At 38.4% G+C, this 15784-nt stretch overlaps 3 protein-coding genes across 10 annotated transcripts in view; all 3 read right to left on the reverse strand.

Moving 5' to 3' along the window:
* LOC136238831 (protein ERGIC-53-like) overlaps positions 1-15784 on the reverse strand; it is a 42953-nt gene that overhangs the window by 13055 nt on the left and 14114 nt on the right. For all 4 annotated transcript variants that reach the window (XR_010693213.1, XM_066029444.1, XM_066029445.1 and 1 more), the window contains exons 4-6: positions 728-1137; positions 523-599; positions 392-455 (exon numbers count right to left, since the gene is read on the reverse strand). Coding sequence is in view for 3 of the 4 variants with exons in the window: in XM_066029444.1 (XP_065885516.1) it covers positions 392-455; positions 523-599; positions 728-862 (276 nt within the window). In the remaining variant the exon portion in view is untranslated. The remainder of the gene's footprint in view (positions 1-391; positions 456-522; positions 600-727; positions 1138-15784) is intronic.
* On the reverse strand, positions 2994-4976 carry LOC136238825 (uncharacterized). Its single transcript, XM_066029432.1, has 2 exons — positions 3981-4976; positions 2994-3931 (listed from the first exon to the last, which is right to left on the reverse strand). Exons 1-2 carry the CDS (start codon positions 4959-4961, stop codon positions 2996-2998), a joined length of 1917 nt encoding a protein of 638 aa, XP_065885504.1. The 5' UTR covers positions 4962-4976; the 3' UTR covers positions 2994-2995.
* LOC136238828 (uncharacterized) lies at positions 7598-14910 on the reverse strand. Of its 5 annotated transcripts, none has more exons than XM_066029437.1 (6): positions 13855-14910; positions 11842-13673; positions 11432-11606; positions 9743-9903; positions 9617-9680; positions 7598-7669 (listed from the first exon to the last, which is right to left on the reverse strand). In XM_066029437.1, exons 1-2 carry the CDS (start codon positions 14839-14841, stop codon positions 12798-12800), a joined length of 1863 nt encoding a protein of 620 aa, XP_065885509.1. In that variant the 5' UTR covers positions 14842-14910; the 3' UTR covers positions 7598-7669; positions 9617-9680; positions 9743-9903; positions 11432-11606; positions 11842-12797. The 5 variants fall into 5 exon arrangements, with proteins under 5 accessions (XP_065885509.1, XP_065885508.1, XP_065885512.1 ...); XM_066029436.1 differs by having other exon boundaries at positions 11812-13673; XM_066029440.1 differs by lacking the exon at positions 11432-11606 and having other exon boundaries at positions 12771-13673.

Genomic DNA, 15784 nt, shown 5'->3' on the forward strand with positions numbered 1-15784 from the left:
TTGTGGCGTAAAATGATGGCTGTATACTGCTTTGTTTGGCCTCCAGCCTTGTGAATGTGGTCAGGCAGGCAGATGAAAATTCAATTTTTTTTAAAGTTCTATATCCGGTCGCCTGTGTTCACTTGTTTTCAATGCTGTATTTGATGTTAGATGGACTAATGTTATTCCTAATTTTCGTCAAGAAAGATGTCTTTAGGATGATTTTTAACGGTGGAATTTTAGGCAGCACGCGTCATTGTAAGAGTGATCCCTACTTAAACAGTACGTTGATAAATGCCTGGGTGTCTATATGGATAAAAAATGGAATGTATTTGTATGTTGCAAATTTGATGTAAAAAGTCGTGTGATTCACTTATACCTGTAAGCAACATCAAGTAACCATCCCACTTACAGAGAACTCATGTTCAAAGCTGTTCTGGTACACATTCACATGATCACTTGGTTGTTTTGATGGCCTATAATATGTAGTATGTGATACTCCAGTAACTTTACAAATGTATATAGCAAGAACTGCTAACTCACGTTCCTCTCTTCTTAGTCAGTTCTTCAGCATACTGATCAAATCTCTCTTGATATTCTTTTGTATTTCCTTCTGTTGCCTTCAACAATAAATATTTTAATAAACACACACCACACAACTGCACTCCTGCTATAGGGGGAGAAGTTGCAATAAAATTTTCGCAAAAAAAAAATTCCCTCCAAAATAGCACATACAACAGTAGCCTACCTCCTTCCCCTCATCCAATGGGTGTAGACTATGAACAATGAATGACATCACATCATGATCATCTGATAGTCCACCTGTTGCTGCTGAGATACCAAAGTATCCCTCATCTGGTATGTTAGGGGTAGTGGACACCATGCCACACAAGTCATAATCTGTGTCTCGTTGTGACAGTCCCTCGTTGAGCTGTCTGACAGTCCCTCGTTGTGACAGTCCCTCGTTGAGCTGTCACTACCACCCTCCAGGTGTGTCACTACCACACCTGGAGGGTGGTAGTGACACACTGTGTTAAACTGTTAGACTATGGTCTCACTTCAAGAGTGCCCTTAACTTGGATGATACGTAATCTCACAGGATGTGGACGATTGCGGAATTCCTTCAGACAGCTCAACTGATCTTGTCCAACACCATCACTACAACACACAAACAAATTCACAGTACATCTCATCTATAGCTACCTATACACATGAATCTGCTAGCCAAAAAAAACACACACACACAGTGACACCATTAGGAAAGTAAAGATAACATTCATCATCAAAATTTCATCATTGGCTACGTATACCAAAACCAACAACTTATTTAACAAGTTCAAACAGTGGTTGTAGTCTTGCAAGAATTACTTTAAAAATACCGTATATATTTCCATTGCACTTTGCATCCGAGAAGACTGGTATCCGACGTTGGGCTTGGTTAGCAAGGTGTTGCTTACATTCTAGCTCATATCCAGCTGGTAGTGTTCTAAGCATAAGCAGCAGAAACAGAAGTAGTCCTGGGGCTACACAAAATTCATCCACAAAAATTCACTTCTTATGGAGATGTTTGAACCTATTATGTGTATTTGTCCCATACACACATGGGATGGCCCCTACACGTATAGGTCAAATGTCAGCTACATGTATATCACTGTCCATGTGTTTACCTAAGAAATCATTTCACTTACGTACAAACTATCTTCTTCTTGTTGCTTCAATAGTTATCACAATGGTGGAAAATTAATATTTTGCATCGAACATTTTATTTACATATCACCAGTCATTTCAACATTTACAGTAACTAATGGACCATAGCAGTTTTATATAATAAAAGTGAAGCATAATTGTTCATTTTTGAAGCTTTAGAAGGCTGTATAATGGGCACATAATGGTCGTAACTGGTAGCTCCATCATTCATTACGACTTGTATTTGAGGATTATCTTGTTGTCCATCATTGTCAAAAGAATCAAGAAACACTTCAAGGCCCCTCCGTCGTTCTGGTCCACCAAATGTGGGACCACCTTCAGCTTTCTCCTCAGTAAACCAAAATGCCATTCTGTCTGCTCCAGTCTTCATTCTACCAGTAACTCTCAGCTTCATCTCCACCATCCATTCACTGTGACAAATCACTGTGAAGCAAACTTCAATTTAGGTACCTGTGTTCAAATTTGGCATCTACAGTACAAGGACTTTGTATACAACGAACCATTCAGTTTAACCCAAATAATTAATATGGACCTATTTTAGTACTAGTGTTGTGTAAGACACACTGGTCTGGCTTCCACTGTATGCCACTGCTGTACATACATAGATTTGTATGTGCACAAAAATTCATGCATGTGTGAGTATGCATACACAATGTGTTTTCCTTGCGACTGGTGTTGTGAAAGCTAGGCATAAGCATTTTGTAAATGATGAGAAACAAGGGACACAACATGGGTCCTAGGAGGATTCGATTTTCTGCAGTAATCTACTGTCAGCATGTGTGTTGTGTATGTGTGTCTGTATCACTTGGGTGGGCCTGGTGACACACTGCTTAATTGTTAGTGGTGTAGCTAACAACAGCCTGACTTGTGGTGGAGATAAAGTGCCTTGTAAAAATTATCGTTCACTATTCAGGGGGTCCTCTTGCCTGTACAAATTCCTTGGCCAGGAAGCTAGGTAGCTTGGCTCTGCTACTGCTACTAGCAGTAGTAGTGCCAAGGCTACTAGTTCTATTTTCCCTTGGCTGGGAAGATGGGTTAGCTAGGGTAGGAACTATAAAACCCTCGGACAGGTATTGAATAAGCTAAAGGTGTGTGTGTAGCATGTGTGATAGTTAAGCATAGTACTGGTCTGGCATTGAAAGGTCACAGGTTCAATGTTTGGTGGCATCTATTGTACTAGCCCTTACATTTAGTGCACAGATTCACTATATTGGTGAAAATGGCTGAAGCTACTTATAGTTACCCAGAGTCTACACTCTTTCCCTGCACTAATTTAGCAGCTGTAAATTTTTTAAAGATTAATACAAAATCATTGATCAAATACACCAAACCAAATGTCACTGGATGGTATTCGCTTAATAGCTCTACCAAGTACAAGTACCTTATTACCAGCCACACCCACTACTGCTGCAGAACTCCTTGGTACTGGAATATTTGCTATTTGTCTCCACAAACCAGTTGATGGGTTGAAAGCACACACCTCAGTAGTATGACTGAACTTATCAGATGGTCGTCTCCCTCCGACTGTTAACAGGAACTTGTTATAAAGAACAACAGGAGTTGAATAATACCATTGTGTGTCTGGGAGGGACTGCCACTTCAGCTGGTGACTTGAAAGGTTGTCTAGTAAAGCAGTGAATACTTGTGGAGATGGTGTAGCACCAAAAATAGTTCCTCCCAACAGGTAGAGCATGTTGTTCATAACAGTCACCTTGAGTTGTAGGTGAGGTTTAGGGAGGTCATCACAAGTGTACCAACATCCATTGGTAGTGTCCAGAAGTTCAGTAGTAGCTAGTTTAATCCATTTATCTTTGACGTAGACCTGTCCTCCCACTACAAGTAACACTGACTGACATCCAACAGCAGCTGCATCAGATTGAGCAGTCAGCATTTCTTTGTAGTCCTTCCACTCTCCATCATCAAAAACAAGTAACTTGTTGGTGACTTCACCACTCTTTGTCTCACCTCCAGCAATGATCAGTTTATCATCCAGTACAGTCATGGCAAACCAACAGTGTGGTGTGGTAATAGGAGAGGTGCTCCACTGATCAGCATACACATTGTATATATCTAATCTATAGCAGCCTTTACTTTCATCAATATTTTTCCTTTCAAATCCTCCACCAACATAAACTGATCCATGTAGTAATACTGCTGTATGTGCTGCACGACCCAGTGGTAGAGGAGCTAACTCCTTCCATTTCATCTTCACTGGTTTATTGAAAACATCCACTTGTGGATTGGCCTATAAATTGCAATAATGTCATAATTGATGCATTTTACAAACCCTTTACCGATGGTGATATTGTGGTATCCCTCAACATTTTTGTTCCCTGTTCTACCTGCCATGTTATGGGGCTCATGGTCACATCTGGACACCTCAAATTCTCTGCTTTTTTCATCCTCCTCATCCTCTCTGACACATCTGATATTGGAGGACGTCTACTTGGATCATTATCAAGACATTGCTCAACTAAATGCCTTAGGTCTACTGGAGCTCCTTTCATCTTCTCTGCATGTTCTTGATGTCGTTCTACTTCTGGTAAAGCCACCAGTTTTCTAGTCTTAAGATCAGTCACTACATAATGCAGTGGTTTGGGCCATTCTTGATTCACCACATGAAGCATCACTCCACCATAAGAGAACACATCAAGGGAAGGACCATATTCTGGGATCTCTGCTAAAGCTTCTGGTCCCATGAAGTCCACTGTTCCTGGAGCACGAGTCTTTGTCTTCTTGCTGTCTGCTCTTATCACTTTGGCTACTCCTAGGTCACTGATTTTTGCCACAAATTGACTTGTCAATAAAATATTATTGGGGGAAAGATCTCGGTGAACAATGGGAGGATTATGACTGTGGAGGTACCACAATCCTCTAGACACATCCAGTAACATAGACAACTTCACACACATTGGAATATTTGGGTACTTTTCCACCAGTGACGTAAGGCTCTCCTGCATCCTCTCCATCACTAGAACTGGTAATCGCCACTCATCATCAGGATTGTATACTCCTAGAACGTGGACTACATTCTGATGACCAAGAATGCTACTTTGATGACATTCCTCAATAAACATCCTCTTCATTCTTTCGAATCCTTCTCTCTCCGCCCCTTCTATCAGAACGGAGTGAATTTCTTTCGCTGCATACAAAGTTCCAAAAAATTCAACCTCGAAAACTTTTCCATAAGCACCAACGCCAAAGTTATTTCCACTTGGCCTTACTCCAGTAAGATAAAGATGTTGAAGACGATCACTTTCCCTAGTACTATCCATTTTTCTTGGGAAACCATTCATGGCCTGAATGGAACCGATTGCCTTCAGATGCTGTTCATGCTATACAGTTTCAAAAGTTTACTGAACAAATACTATAATATGTATTTGTAATTGTACTTGTAAATTAGCTTTACGCCCCAAGCAATCAAATAGTAATAATAAAATGCGCTTGTGCACAATAAAAGGACATGGTTTAAATTCCAATTCAATTCAATTAATAGAATCAACACATTCTATAAAAATCTCCTATTCACTATAATCATAGATAATATATACCTCCGGCTATAATGTACAGTTACTCATTCCTTCTTCTTCTGGCTGCTACTAAAAAAAACTTCTAAGCAGCACTTTAATTTCCTGTCTTTGACAGTATCGGTTGTACACTAACAATATCACCACCTGAACACTAGCCAGTAATGTCAACTGGACGATGGTCACACATGACTGACACACAGGGGGTGGGGGACATGACGACACTTGTGTCAACTACAGTCATCAACACAACATCACCATCAACCACTATACCATACCACTACTCACTGTGGATAACTTTGCTAACACTTCTTCACACTCTTTGATGATCTCTCTGCTACACGTTTCAGCTCATATATTGGTGGAAGTGCTTCAGATGTGATTTCTCCCTTTGCCTGATTCTTCTCTAGATACTCCCTAAGTAAAGAAGAAAGCTTTCATACTAAACAACCTATGTACTCTGGTACATCGTGAAGTGGTTTTGTTGCCAGAGATTAAGTCCATGTACATAGCGACAGGCTACAAAATGTTTCACAGCACTTATGCACTGCATTAGAGTACAATTTTCTACTAGATAAAAAAATCTCACATGTAATGGACAAATTTCATAATAATGAAAAAATCAATGGTTTCCCCTAGCAACCTAAATTTTACATTATTTGTAGGTGTCAATGTCTTATTAATTAAGTCAGTTTTAAAAAGATAGCATATATAAGCCATGAGATATGACATTTTGAAGTTGCAATTTTCCCATACATTATCAATGAGAGGGGCAACAGTTGCCCCTTCTCGGTAATCACACAAATCATGGGATTCAGAGAATGTCATATCCTATGACCCAGAGGTGTAGGAAGATATTTCAGGCAGGGGTGCTGAGGTGGAAGGCAGACTCACCGGCAGGGGCTCAAATCATTGGAAATTACATATTTATGGACAAAACAATGATCACATACATGCATATAGTACAGTAGCTACCTAAATTACAAATATGGATTAATACCCTATAACATTGTATTACAATAATTTACATGCAATTGTATAAATGTCTCAGTATGTATTATATTGTGTGTATACTCTAAAATGGAAGAACGGCCTTGACTGAATTATATAAAAACTGTCATTTATAGTAACATATCAGTTATATTTATTGATTAATTTCCTAGTGTTAAGTGTAAATGCAACAATTAAATCATTAATTCTGTTCTGAAGTAACAAGTTGTTCAGGTAACATGCACTCCCAGACTACTTAATAAACACTTCATAGACTAGAGAAGGATCAATCTCTCTGTTGTTGTAACTGTAACAGCTACCATCAATAAAAAGGTAGGAGGGGCAGTATACCCAACACACGTACTTGGGTACTGACACACAAGTACACACCTTCTTATTCAATATTATCTACATTATTACTGCTACCAGTGGTGTTTGCTGTGTCAACACCTTCGCCTTCGTCGCTTCCGTAAACTTTATAACTGGAATATGTTAATTGGAATCTTGTATTCCAATCCTATCCATCTTTGCACGTATGAGACACGTGACATCGTGTTGGATTGTGAATCCATCGTTTTCTATACTTCTTCTGAATCACAAATAATCGCGTTAGTATTAGGCGAGCTGCAACATCGGAATCGTCATCGTGACCGTCAGAATCCCTTTTGCCTTATCACTTGATCTATTTAATTACTTTGCGGCGCGCAGACAGATTTGTAGGGGTGCTCCAGCACCCGTTGCACCCGTGCTTCCTACGCCACTGCTATGACCTATATATGCTATTCATTTAAAACTTGGAGGGATTATTATTGACATTCACACCTACAAATTATACTTTTGAATTTTTGGTTTTTGAATGTGTTGAAATACCTCATTTTTGTAACTGCCCAGAAGGGGCAACTGTAACCCTCTCACATAGATATGTACGGAAAAAACACAATTTCCAAAAAGTCATATCTTATGACATATATATGCTATCCTTTCAAACTTTGGAGATGTTACTTTAGATGTTATCACCTAAAAATAATGGGAAATCCAGGTTGCTAGTGATAACGGTTATTTCTATATGCTATAAAGCCTTATGGAATTTGTCTATTAAAGCTAGACATTTCATACTATTAATGTGAGGGAAAATGAACAGAAATGTATAACTGAATATGATGCTGAACAAGTAGAATAGAGGACATTATTGTGTCAGCCATACCTCAAGTCCCCCAGTTGATGTTGCACAAGAGATTGTGTGTTCTTAATACTGGTCAACTCCTCCCTCATTCCTGCAGGTAGAGCCCCACCCCTTGCTGATGGTGATGCAACAAGTAGTGTATTAATGGTCTGATCAGAATGAGAGATAGGAAAATAACAAAACATGTAATACTATGAATAAGTTAAGCATACTTTATAGCACAATTCACGTCATACTGTGTCTCCAAAATTTGACAAAGATTTCTCTGCCAATCTGCTTCGTTCTATATAAGAAAGCAACAAATGAGCGCATGGATTGTATTTATCTGTATAAGCAAAGGGAAATGCATCACCTTACCAGCCACACCTACAAAGATCACGTGCACAATATTACTGGGTCCTAAATGAAGGCCAGGAGATGCTACCTTAATAACAATGTTTTGTATGAGATTACAATAGTATAATTTGTAGAACAAGGCTGGCAACAAGACTTTTCAACTAGCTATAGTTAGGGATCCAAGCGATAAAAAGTAGTGAAACATGAGATGAATGATGGTTTTGCAGTGGAAAAATCCCTATATTGGAATGTTATAATAATTATTTTGTTCAATGCCAAAGTAGGGATTTTCCCACCAAGCTATGCTGTAAAACTATCTTGTTTCACTACTTGGATCCCCACTTTTAAAAAAAATACTGGTTTGTTTGAGTTTTTTGTTATAGCATACAGCATTTTACAATTTCGACCAATGCACAGAGTTGGGGTAGTTACTTCAGAAAAGTAACTAGTTACTAGTTACTTCTATCCCATGTAACTTATTTACAGTTACAGTTACTTTTCAAAAGGTAATTAAGTACTTTAGTTACTAGTTACTTTTGTAGTATAACTTATTACTTGTTTTTAGCTTTTGTAACATGAATTTTGCTCAGATATGCATCATTAAGGGATGCAATACATATGTGCACTTAAAATAACAATTCTGTGGCTATTTCAGGTCAGTTTTAATTATTGCTACATCTCTTACTCAAGCTGAATCATAGAGAACAGTACACAGAATCTGTCTACTTAATGTGGCTGTAGCATTTATGGCACAAAAATTGAAGTGCTCTTGCTTTTAAAGCATAATTAGTTATAGTTACAATGTAACTATTGTAATTAGTTACTATTGTAACTTAGTTACTTTTCAGACAATTACTCCTAGTTACAAGTTACTAGTTACAAAGCAAGTAACTAGTTATATTACTAGTTACTTTAAAAGTAATCAGTTACGTAACTTAGTTACAAAAGTAACTAGTTACCCCCAACTCTGCCAATGCAATCGCCCTTTTGACTGTTCTAATAGGGTGACTTCTGTATTAGAGTATCTCAAGTCAGCCTCTATATGAACTACCAAGGGACATGGTCACTATTCTAAATACAGCTAAACCAATAAGGGAATGTGATCATCATGTTCGAGTAAGTAGATTGTTAAGAGACGTGGTCTCCATGCTTTAATGTTATAACTCAACCAAGACTCGAACCTATTGTGAAATTAAAGGTATCTACTAGGTATCCAGTACCTTTCACAACAGCATAAGCACTTTAAACAATTTTGTTGGCATCTAAATAATTATGCTGCTAAAGGAAAGTGTTGATACAGAAAATTAATGCCTCAATATGGTTTCATTGCCATGAAAAGATGACAACCAGCCTGATTGAAGATAAAATGAAAGACAAGACGTCGAGGGCACACACTCGTCAGAACCCCGAAAGGCACATTCCACTGGTGAGTTTGTTATTGAGGCATAAAATGGTGGCTGTACACTGCTTCGTTTGGCTTCAAGCCTTGCAAATATGGTCAGTGAGTCGGTCGGTCGGTCAGTCAGTCAGTCAGTCAGTCAGTCAGTCAGTCAGGCAGGCAGGCAGGTAAAAATTCAAGATTGGGAAATTTTTTAAAACTTCCATACCTGGTTGCCTGTGTTCTCTTATTTTCAATGCTGTATTTCATGTTATATTATTCCTAATTTTTGTCACGTAAGATGTCCTTAGGATAGTATTTAAAGGTGGTATTCTAGGCAGCATGCATCATTTTAGGAGCAATCCTGACTTAAACAGTACATTGATAAAGGCATGGTGTCTATATGGATAAAAATGGTATGTATTTGTAAGTGGCAAATTTGATGTCTAAATGTTGTGTAATGCACTTATACCTGTATACAACATCAAGTAACCACTACACTTACAGAGAACTTACAGAGAACTCATGTTCAAAGCTGTCTTGGTACACATTCACATGATCACTTGGTTGTTTTGATGGCCTATAAGATGTAGTATGTGATACTCCAGCAAGTTTACTATATAGCAAGAACTGATAACTCACGTTCCTCTCTTCTTAGTCAGTTCTTCAACATACTGATCAAATCTCTCTTGATATTCTTTTGTACCTTCTTCTGTTGCCTTCAAATGATATGTAATCTCACAGGATGTGGACGATTGTGGAATTCCTTCAAGCAACTCAACTGATTCTGTCCACCACCATCACTACAACACACAAACATATTTGCAGCACATCTCATCTACCAATACACATGAATGTGCTTGCCAACAAACACAGTGACACCATTTTATGAAAATAAGGAAGATAAAATTCGTTCATCACAAATTTGATCATTGGCTACAGTGTATATCAAGTTGTTTAAAAATTCAAATAGCTGTTGCACTCATGCAACAATTTCACTGGGGCATCGATATTACCTTGAAACACTGTATGTGTTTCTATTGCACTTTACATCTGAAAAATTTGGTACTGTATCACCTGCCAAGTTGGGCTTGGTTAGCAAGGTATCGCTTACAATAACATCATTCTACTAATATCCAGCTGGTAGTGTTCTAAGCATAGGCAGTAGGCACAGAAGTAGCGCTGAGACTACACTAATTCATGCATAAAATCCACTTCTTATGGAGATGTTCGAACCTGAATGTGTATTTGTCTTGTACATATATGGGATGGTTCATACACTATGGGTCAGATGTTAACTACATGTATATCACTGCTCACATGTCTACCTAAGTGAATTCATCTCACTTCTACAAACTATCTTCTTCTTGCTGTAATTTGTCACATTGGTGACATTAAATCTGCTATGAAAACTGTAACATTGCATCATATATCATAAGTCAACCAGGTAGGGCAAGGTCCCTCTTGGGTTGGCCTTGTAAGCCAACAATAACACATCCCATTTTAGTGCTAAAGCCTTTTTCCTATCCCAGTTATCCTAGACAATACTATATTCAAGGCTTGTAAATAGGTTATCTAGTATCCCTTGGCAAGGAAGTTGGTTATCTCCCATGAAGGAACTATGAAATCTCTCAGATGGTAATGTAGCTAAAGGTGTGTGCAGTTTGTGTGTGGTAGTTAAGTAGCACTGGTCTGGTGTTGAAAGGTGACAGGTTCAATGTTTGGCGATCTGCAATTTTGATCATAAACAAAACTTTGTATTAGCTCTTGACCCCATTTAGTGCACAAAATAGCCAGTTTCACTGTATTGGTGTGTCACTGTAAAAATAGCCAAAGGCTACACCTTACAGTGCATATGTTAACCAGAATGATAGGCTTGTTCTAATGTATTACAGATAGCAAGTTGCTACAAACCATGACAACACTGATACCAAAGTGTACTGTAGTCAGCTAACTAATTGCCTAATATAACAGGCTGATCCATACCAACTGTGTTCCTTAAAGCTTTGCTACCCGCTAATGTGGCAACTGAAATCCTGTCTGACTGTGATACATACAATAATTAAATTACTTATATTTGGGCAATAGTATAGTACTAGAATATGTAAACACACACATGCATGCACTACATCACACCAACCATACCTTGTTGACTATGGATGGAGGGACATACCCTTACATGGTCCCACCTCAGTATTGAATATTGTTTACATACAATTATTTGCAAATAACTAACCACGGAATTTACCACAAACAAAAGTAATTGATGCAAAACTGCATCACCTTAGATTACCAATGCTAGCAGTTAAATCTCCTATGCTAAGCACTAACTTCCTCTGTATTCCCAGAAGTATATATATGTCGCCTAGGTGGGCATTTTGAAACCATGTTTGTAAATGAAATTTCTGTTTGACTGTATTCAAATCCTGCAAACCAGTGACGACTAGATAGAGTATTGCTACTAAGAGTATCCAGGTCCATTTTACAAAATCAACAAAATGTAATGCTAACAATATAGATTAGATTATCGATTTCTGTCAAGACAAGGGTACGTGGTTACACAAAAGGCAAAGCCTGCAAACATGCTCCCCTTACAGAGACATACATACAGGTACAAGTACAAAAACAATCATAAATAAACTTAATTACAACAGAACATGACACACACAAAAAAACCTATACAAGAACAAGACAAAAATAAATGAGCTCACTTAGTTAAAAGAAAATGATGAAACGCTAACCGGAAAGGGACTGATTTGGTTATTTGTAAAACTTCTGCAGGTACCGAGTTCCAAAGGAATGGAGAATTTATAAAAAAAAAGAATAACAATATGCATTGATGGTGGAAGATGATGTGGCAAGTGACAATGAATGAAATCTAGTACAATTGTTATACGTATAGAGAACTTTAATGGGATGGAGACCCTGTTATGTAGAATGTCATGTACTTGAGCTATAGCAAGGTACAACTGACGAGAATGTAGTGAAGGCCATCTTAGATCCTGTAGACAAGAGGTGGAAGATTTGGACCATATACCAACATGCTTCGTGATCTAGTGTTGAAGTTCATTTACATCAATAAAATGCAAAACTGCAGTATTCTCAAATTACTGTAACACATTGCAATACATGAATAGTTTCAACAAATACCTATGAACAGTGTTGGGAGTAACGCGTTACAAAAGTAACGCACTACGTAGTATTATTACTTTTGTGGTAAAAAAGTAATATAACAAAATACACTATGAAAACAGGTAATACAACTCAAGTTACTTCACTTACAAATGTAACGCATTAACTAAGTAATATAGTTACTGTAATGAGTCTACTATTATGTAATATTATTACTACAAGTAACGAAGTTACTAATCTCGTAGTTATCCTCTGAGTAACACCTAGCCACAACGAAGTAACGAAGCCTACTGAATGAAGCTTATTCACCAGCTTCTTACTTATAACCAAGATTTGCACATTGCCCAACAACGCAATCATGTCACGTGATAAAGTGGTAGTTTCACACGTGACAGCTTAAGGCTGTGGACACAAAGTAATATAATATGTAATATTATTATAGTTACTTTATTTTACGGGTAATATGTAACTGTAACTAAATAGTTCAGTTGCAAGTAATATGTAATATGTAACTAGTTATTTTAACAAAGTAACTTGCCCAACACTGCCTATGAATACAAATAAGTCACTCCAATATACCAATCCAAACACTACGGGAATATTCTGCTTGCCTAGTAACACCACCCAGTACCATTATTGAGTTATCATCCATACCAACTACTCCTGTATAATTCATTGGTTCTGGAATATTTATTATTTGCTTCCACAAACCAGTTGACGGGTTGAAAGCACACACCTCACTAGTCTGCAGGAACTTGTTGTACAGAACAACAGGAGTTGAATAACACCATGGAGTGTCTGGAACGGACTTCCACTTCAACTGACGACTTGAGAGGTTGTCTAGTGAAGCAGTGAATACTTGTGGAGATGGTTTAGGACCAGCAACAGATCCTCCTAACAGATATAAAGTGTCATAAACTACAGCTATTTTAAGGCTCTGATGTGGTACAGGGAGGTCATCACAAGTATACCAACATCCATTAGTAGTGTCTAGTAGTTCAGTGGTAGCCAGTCTAGTCCATTTACCTCCTAATTTGGTCAAGCCTCCTATAACAATTAGCAGTGACTGATAACCAGCAGCCGTTGCACACTCTCTAGCAGTTGGCATTTCATTAAAATCCTTCCACTGCCCACGATCAAGAACAAGTACCTTGTTGGTGACCTCATCACTCTTTGTCTCACCTCCAGCAATGATCAGTTTATCATCCAATACAGTCATAGCAAACCAACAGTATGGTGTGGTAATAGGAGAGGTGCTCCACTGGTTGGTAGTTAAATTGTAAACCTCTAACCTGTAGCAGTCTTTAGCATCTTCAGTACTTCTTCCCTCAAATCCTCCACCAACATAAACTGATCCTTGTAGTAATACTGCTGTATGTGATGATTGACCCACTGGTAGAGGAGCTACCTCTTCCCATTTCAGCTTTAATGGTTTATCTGTCTGTAAAATCTTATGATGAATTATGTTTCAGATGAGAAAAGTTAGTTTAGCCTAAGCCAATCCAGATGCATTAATACCTTAGTTTAGAATAATGACAAAACTTATGTGTTACGACATAACAATGTGGGCGGAACTTCTGAAACATAAACTCAATGATAAGTTATTTTATACAATTTCTTACCAACAATGGTATTGTTGTATCCTTGGTTGCCTGCCATGTCATGGGGTTCATGGTCACATCTGGACACCTCACATTCTCTGCTTTTTTCATCCTCTTCATCCTCTCCGACACATCTGATATTGGAGGACGTCTACTTGGATCATTATCAAGACATTGCTCAACTAAACTCCTTAGGTCTACTGGAGTTTCCCCCATCTTCTCTACATGTTCTTGACGTCGTTCTACTTCTGATAAAGCCACCAGTTTTCTAGTCTTAGGATCAGTCACTACATAATGTAGTGGTTTAGGCCATTCTTGATTCACCACATGAAGTATTACTCCACCGTAAGAGAACACATCAAGGGGAGGACCATACTCTGGGATCTCTACTAAAGCTTCTGGTCCCATGAAGTCCACCGTTCCTGGAGCACGAGTCTTTGTCTTCTTGCTGTCTGCTCTTATCACTTTGGCTACTCCTAGGTCACTGATTTTTGCCACAAACTGACTAGTCAATAAGATATTATTGGGGGAAAGATCTCGGTGGACAATGGGGGGGTTATGACTGTGGAGGTACCATAATCCTCTAGACACATCCAGTAACATAGACAACTTCACACACATTGGAATATTTGGGTACTTTTCCACCAGTGACGTAAGGCTCTCCTGCATCCTCTCCATCACTAGAACTGGTAATCGCGACTCACCCTCGGACTCACCACCAGGATTGTATCTCGGATTGTATACTCCTAGAACATGGACTACGTTCTCATGACCTAGCGCGCTACTCTGTAAGCATTCTGCGATAAACATCCCCTTCATTCTTTCGAATCCTTCTCGTTCTACCCCTACTATCAAAGCTAAGTGTATCTCTTTTGCTGCGTACAATTTTCCGCAAAATTCAACCTCGAAAACCCTTCCATACGCGCCAACACCAATATCCTTTCCGTTTGGCTCCACTCCAGTGAGATAAAGATGTTGAAGACGATCGCTATCTCTTTCAATGTCCATTTTTTTTCTATCTAAACGCGCTTGTGCACAATAAAAGAGCGTAGTTCAAATTCCAATTCAATTCAATTAATACAATCAACACATTCTATAATAATCTCCTATTCACTAATGTACAGTTACTCATTCCTTCTTTTTTTTTTTTTTTTTTTTTTCAATTTATTTAAACAGGGAAGGTAGCATCAGCAAAGCTGTTTTTCAGCTACGCCCTGTATACAGCATACATGTATAAAACTACATACATTTACAAATTAATATTAACTACAATTATATTGTTCTAAATAGCTACTCCTGAATTGAAATAAAGTTGATGCGTAATACAAAGCAGCTGGCAGAGCGTTCCACAATATAGTGGAACGCTCTGCCAGCTCTTTCTGGCTGCTACTAGAAGAACTTCTTAGCAGCACTTTCCTGTCTTTGACGGTACCAGTTGTACACTAACAATATCACCACCTGAACACTAGCCAGTATTGTCAGCTGGACGATGGTCACACATGACTGACACACGGGGGGTAGGGGACATGACGACACTTGTGTCAACTACAGTCATCAACACAACATCACCATCAACCACTATACCACACCACTACTCACTGTGGATAACTTTGCTAACACTTCTTCACTACTCTTTGATGATCTCTCTGCTACATGTTTCAGCTCATATATTGGCTGAAGTGCTTCAGATGTGATTCCTCCTTTTGCCTGATTCTTCTCTAGATGCTCCCTAAGTAAAGAAGAAACCTCTCATGTTAAACAACCCATGTATCCCGATACACCGTGAAGTGGTTTTGTTGAGATTAAGCCCGTTGTAGCTACAAAATGTTTATGTACAAGTCTATTGAGCACTACAATTAGAGCTGAGCGATAGTTGCGATCTATCAACTATCGTGATGGTGAGTAACAATCGTGATATGATAGTCTACAATCGTACTATTGCGATATATTA

The sequence above is a fragment of the Dysidea avara genome, chromosome 11 (assembly GCF_963678975.1).
Source record: "Dysidea avara chromosome 11, odDysAvar1.4, whole genome shotgun sequence".
Classification (NCBI taxonomy): domain Eukaryota; kingdom Metazoa; phylum Porifera; class Demospongiae; order Dictyoceratida; family Dysideidae; genus Dysidea; species Dysidea avara.

What these genes read in the sequence shown, in the direction of transcription:
- LOC136238828 (XM_066029440.1), bottom strand. Translation starts at nt 14,841, where the DNA reads ATGGACATTGAAAGAGATAGCGATCGTCTTCAACATCTTTATCTCACT. An exon ending in ATACAACAATACCATTGTTG is followed by an intron (nt 13,674 to 13,854) that starts GTAAGAAATTGT and finishes AAGATTTTACAG; the next exon opens with ACAGATAAACCATTAAAGCT.
- LOC136238825 (XM_066029432.1), bottom strand. Translation starts at nt 4,961, where the DNA reads ATGGATAGTACTAGGGAAAGTGATCGTCTTCAACATCTTTATCTTACT. An exon ending in ATACCACAATATCACCATCG is followed by an intron (nt 3,932 to 3,980) that starts GTAAAGGGTTTG and finishes TGCAATTTATAG; the next exon opens with GCCAATCCACAAGTGGATGT.